The 3,466-nt window shown below is 41.5% G+C and overlaps 1 protein-coding gene across 1 annotated transcript; it reads right to left on the bottom strand.

Moving 5' to 3' along the window:
- Window positions 1-1,625: 1,625 nt before the first annotated feature.
- Window positions 1,626-3,256, bottom strand: CLUP02_17634 (uncharacterized protein; the record flags this gene model as incomplete). Its single annotated transcript, XM_049296542.1, has 2 exons — window positions 1,626-2,896; window positions 3,226-3,256. The coding sequence occupies 2 exons, from the start codon at window positions 3,254-3,256 to the stop codon at window positions 1,626-1,628; spliced, it is 1,302 nt and encodes a 433-aa protein (XP_049137766.1).
- Between the last annotated feature and the right edge of the window lie 210 nt (window positions 3,257-3,466).

Here is a 3,466-nt window from a genome sequence, read left to right as displayed (position 1 = left end):
TAAATAAGATTTTTAGTTAAAAAGAAGAAACCGAGCTTAAGCGCGCTAAGCTACTAGCTAAACTAAAATAGTAACTATTAGCTAACGAGCTACTTATTTTTAACGGCGGGATTATTTTATTAAAAAGTATTAATATAGTGCTTAGATAGAAGAACTAAAGGAAGAAGCTTAAATAGGTTAACCCCTCGGTATTAGATATTAAATAATAATTTATTAAGTAGCGAGCTCGAGGTACTTATATTATATTAATTTACTAACTAGAGGTAGCTTTTAATACGTCGTTTATTACTTAATACTAAGTAGATCCGTTATTTATTAATTACGCTACGCTAAACCGTTATATTAAATAGTAAATAGATTATTTAAACCGAGGGCTTATATTCGTACTATTAGATCTAACTATAGCTAAATTCTTCGTTTTCGTAAATAGGTTATTTACGAATAACGCTAATTATACTTTATAGTTAGGTTATGTTATTATCCTTACGAATAAAGAATAGACTAACGAGAGCTTTATAATTAATAATAATATTATTTACTATAGCTCTACGAAGAGTAAAAGGATTACCCGGAGCGTACTACTATTAGAAGTTTACGAAATAGTCGTAAGCATTAACGTTACCTATACTATCTTAACTACCCTAGACCTTATTACTAAATAACTTAACGTTCTAAAGATCCTTACTATAGTCTATCTAAATTTATACTTATTATATAAATACTTCGTTAAGCTAGGTATTACGAAGGAAAAGCGCCTTATAATAAATATTATAGTACTTAGGTAATTATACGAACGCTACGAGCTCTATAAAATCCGTTAAATTAGCGGTAATAATAACTTAGCCAACGGGTTTATAAAAAATATATTAAATAAGTCCCTCGAACGATTCATTAGCGAAGGAGTTATTATAGTTAACATAAAAGGATAGGTAATATATAGTTAAAATAGTAGTATATTATAAGTAGTAAGTCGTCTAGCGAACGTATACGCCTCTCGGGCTTTGGCTTAGAGAGAAACGTACGTATTCGGGGCGTAGTTAAATTAATAAAAAGCTCTTTTTTAACTACGCTAGATTTAACGATTTTTAAGGAGTTTAGGTATATAGATTATATATATTAGAGGATTAGGAAGTAATCGGAAGGAGGGGATACTAAAATTTTTATATAAATAATTATAGCAAAAGCTATACTAAAATTTTAGTATACGGCTTTAGGTACTTTTAAATAGGGAATTAACTATAGATTTTATTATTAGTTCTTATTAGCGGGGGACCTAGCCCCTATTCTAGCCTTTTTTATTATAAAAGTAAAAGATTGCTAATGTTAGATTACGAGGTAGAAAAGGGGCCCTATTAAGTAGTTAGGTAGGGGTAGTAGGTAGGCAGTCTGGGCCCGTGCAGACGGACCCTTCCACCTACCTATACCTACTGAGGGACCGCGGGCTCTGCCCACGATCTTCCCCTCTTATACACATACACACGCAATAGACCTATACTGACCTATTGACCTAGTCGCGACCCAAAAGGTCTGACCTGCCTACGTGTATACTAACAGATGTGATGTGATTGGTATCTCAAATATGTATGGTACACTTGTACTCCTAGCACCCATCCGCCCTAGACCCTCTACTTCTTCTCATTGCCATGTTCTGATGGGATATAGGGCACCAGCCAAACGAAGCCGACAGTCTGCGTCGCAATCTCGGTCTGTCGCGATAACGTTTGAATAACGTGCTGAGTAACCTTCGCACCGTTTGGGAGCTTGCTCATTTTGAGCTCGCTCTTATCTGTCATTCTCGTACTGATCTTCTCCGTAGCATCTGTGCACAGGTTACTAACGAGTACATCGCAGCTGGTGAATGGGCGAAGGTGGTTCGGTAGTCGAATTCCACGAGCGTGCAATCTTTGGTTTCGAGAATTCCACACAAGATCGCGCCAGTTATCGCCATAGATCTCGCGAGCATCGTTGATGAGGCTGTTGGGAATAGCAACTTGGAGAACTGCTGCTTTGACGGCAGGAAGACGTTCGGCTTGGTATCGAGCATACTTGATGGCGACACCTTGATGCTTTGTGAAGTAGAGCAGCTCGTTGCTGCTGGGGTGAAAGTCTGTCGGCGCTGTGGAGTATAGTCTTCCAATCAAGAGGCTCTGAGCTTCATCAATGCCATTCTGAAGACGCGCCTCAGAACCGCCTTTGTACATCATGGTGCGCCCCTCGAGGGCGTTGGGAGGAGATGACGAAGAAGATGTGGTGGGTGTAGAATGATCACCGCTGCTTGAAGATTTACTTGAGCGGCCTTGACGACCGGAGCGCATAGCAGGTTGAGGCTTCTTGTTCTCATCAGGGGACTTGACGCGATCGATTGTGTTGGCGTTGTGCAGCTTGTCAATCTTGTTGCTGAGACCCGAAAGAAAATTGAAGGCTTCATCGAGGTTATCCAAGGCCCAGTATGCAGCACTCTGTGTGCATCGAACGTCTTTGAATTCTGGAGTCATGATACTTTGTCGCATCTCAGTCGAAATACCCATGTTCTGAAGAGCCGCGTCCCAGTCATCATCTTCATCGTAAGCATTCAGTTCCGTAGCCTTTGCTTTGATGTAATGGCGGCCGGCTTCGACAACGAAATCTTGCTGGTCCTCATCGTTGCACCAATGACGCCAAATCATATCCGCAATTTCATCGTCGAAACCCGAGAACAGGAGTATCTCCTTGCTGTTGAGATCGTCGGGAACCTCAACTGAATCTTCGGAGCTCGAGGAGCTTGAGTAGGATGCCATGGAGATAGTGCGGAAACCTGGTCCCCTCTTGGATGGCGGGAAATATGCGAGCTTGGCAAGTGAAGATTCTGAGAACGTTCGAGTTGTCATAGTTCCTGTAGCGGCGGGTTGCAGGAACACTGTCCGTGAAGAATTGCGTGTGTGAAGAAGTCAGACACGAGACACAATCCCGTTGAAAGATTTGTATGCGTGCTGAGCCTCAAGAGAAATTTAGCGCGAATGGGAGATAACTGAAAACTGAAGGGCAGAAGGAAAGCCCGAGAGAAAAGGCAGGTTGATTTGGAGAGAGGGCTAGAGAGTGTGAAAGATGAGGGGGGGTTGAGAGGTTTATATACCTTTGTAGAAGAAGATACTGATCCTCGGAGATGACCCTTTGGCCCTTGGCCCCTTCCTAAGTTCTAAAAATGGAGTGATCCGTGGTTCATTTCTAACTTTGAATTTACATTACATGTGTTTAGATCACTCAAGCAGGTTGACATGTTGACAACACACATGACTTTGTGAAGTAATCAAAGTTGACCAGAATGTATCTGGATCCGCCCACTGCCGTGGGGGTGACCTCTCCCATGAAATCCGTTCCGATCATGCTTCAGGATTCGATGACGTACACGTTCTTTGGAGGTGACTATATTAGGGGCTGAATACACAGAAGATGGTGTCAACTGCTAAACAAGAAAGTCGCATGGCAG

This window comes from Colletotrichum lupini, chromosome 10, assembly GCF_023278565.1.
Source record: "Colletotrichum lupini chromosome 10, complete sequence".
Classification (NCBI taxonomy): Eukaryota; Fungi; Ascomycota; class Sordariomycetes; order Glomerellales; family Glomerellaceae; genus Colletotrichum; species Colletotrichum lupini.
The sequence above is the reverse complement of the archived record's forward strand: the minus strand, read 5'-3'. Positions and strand labels throughout refer to the sequence as shown.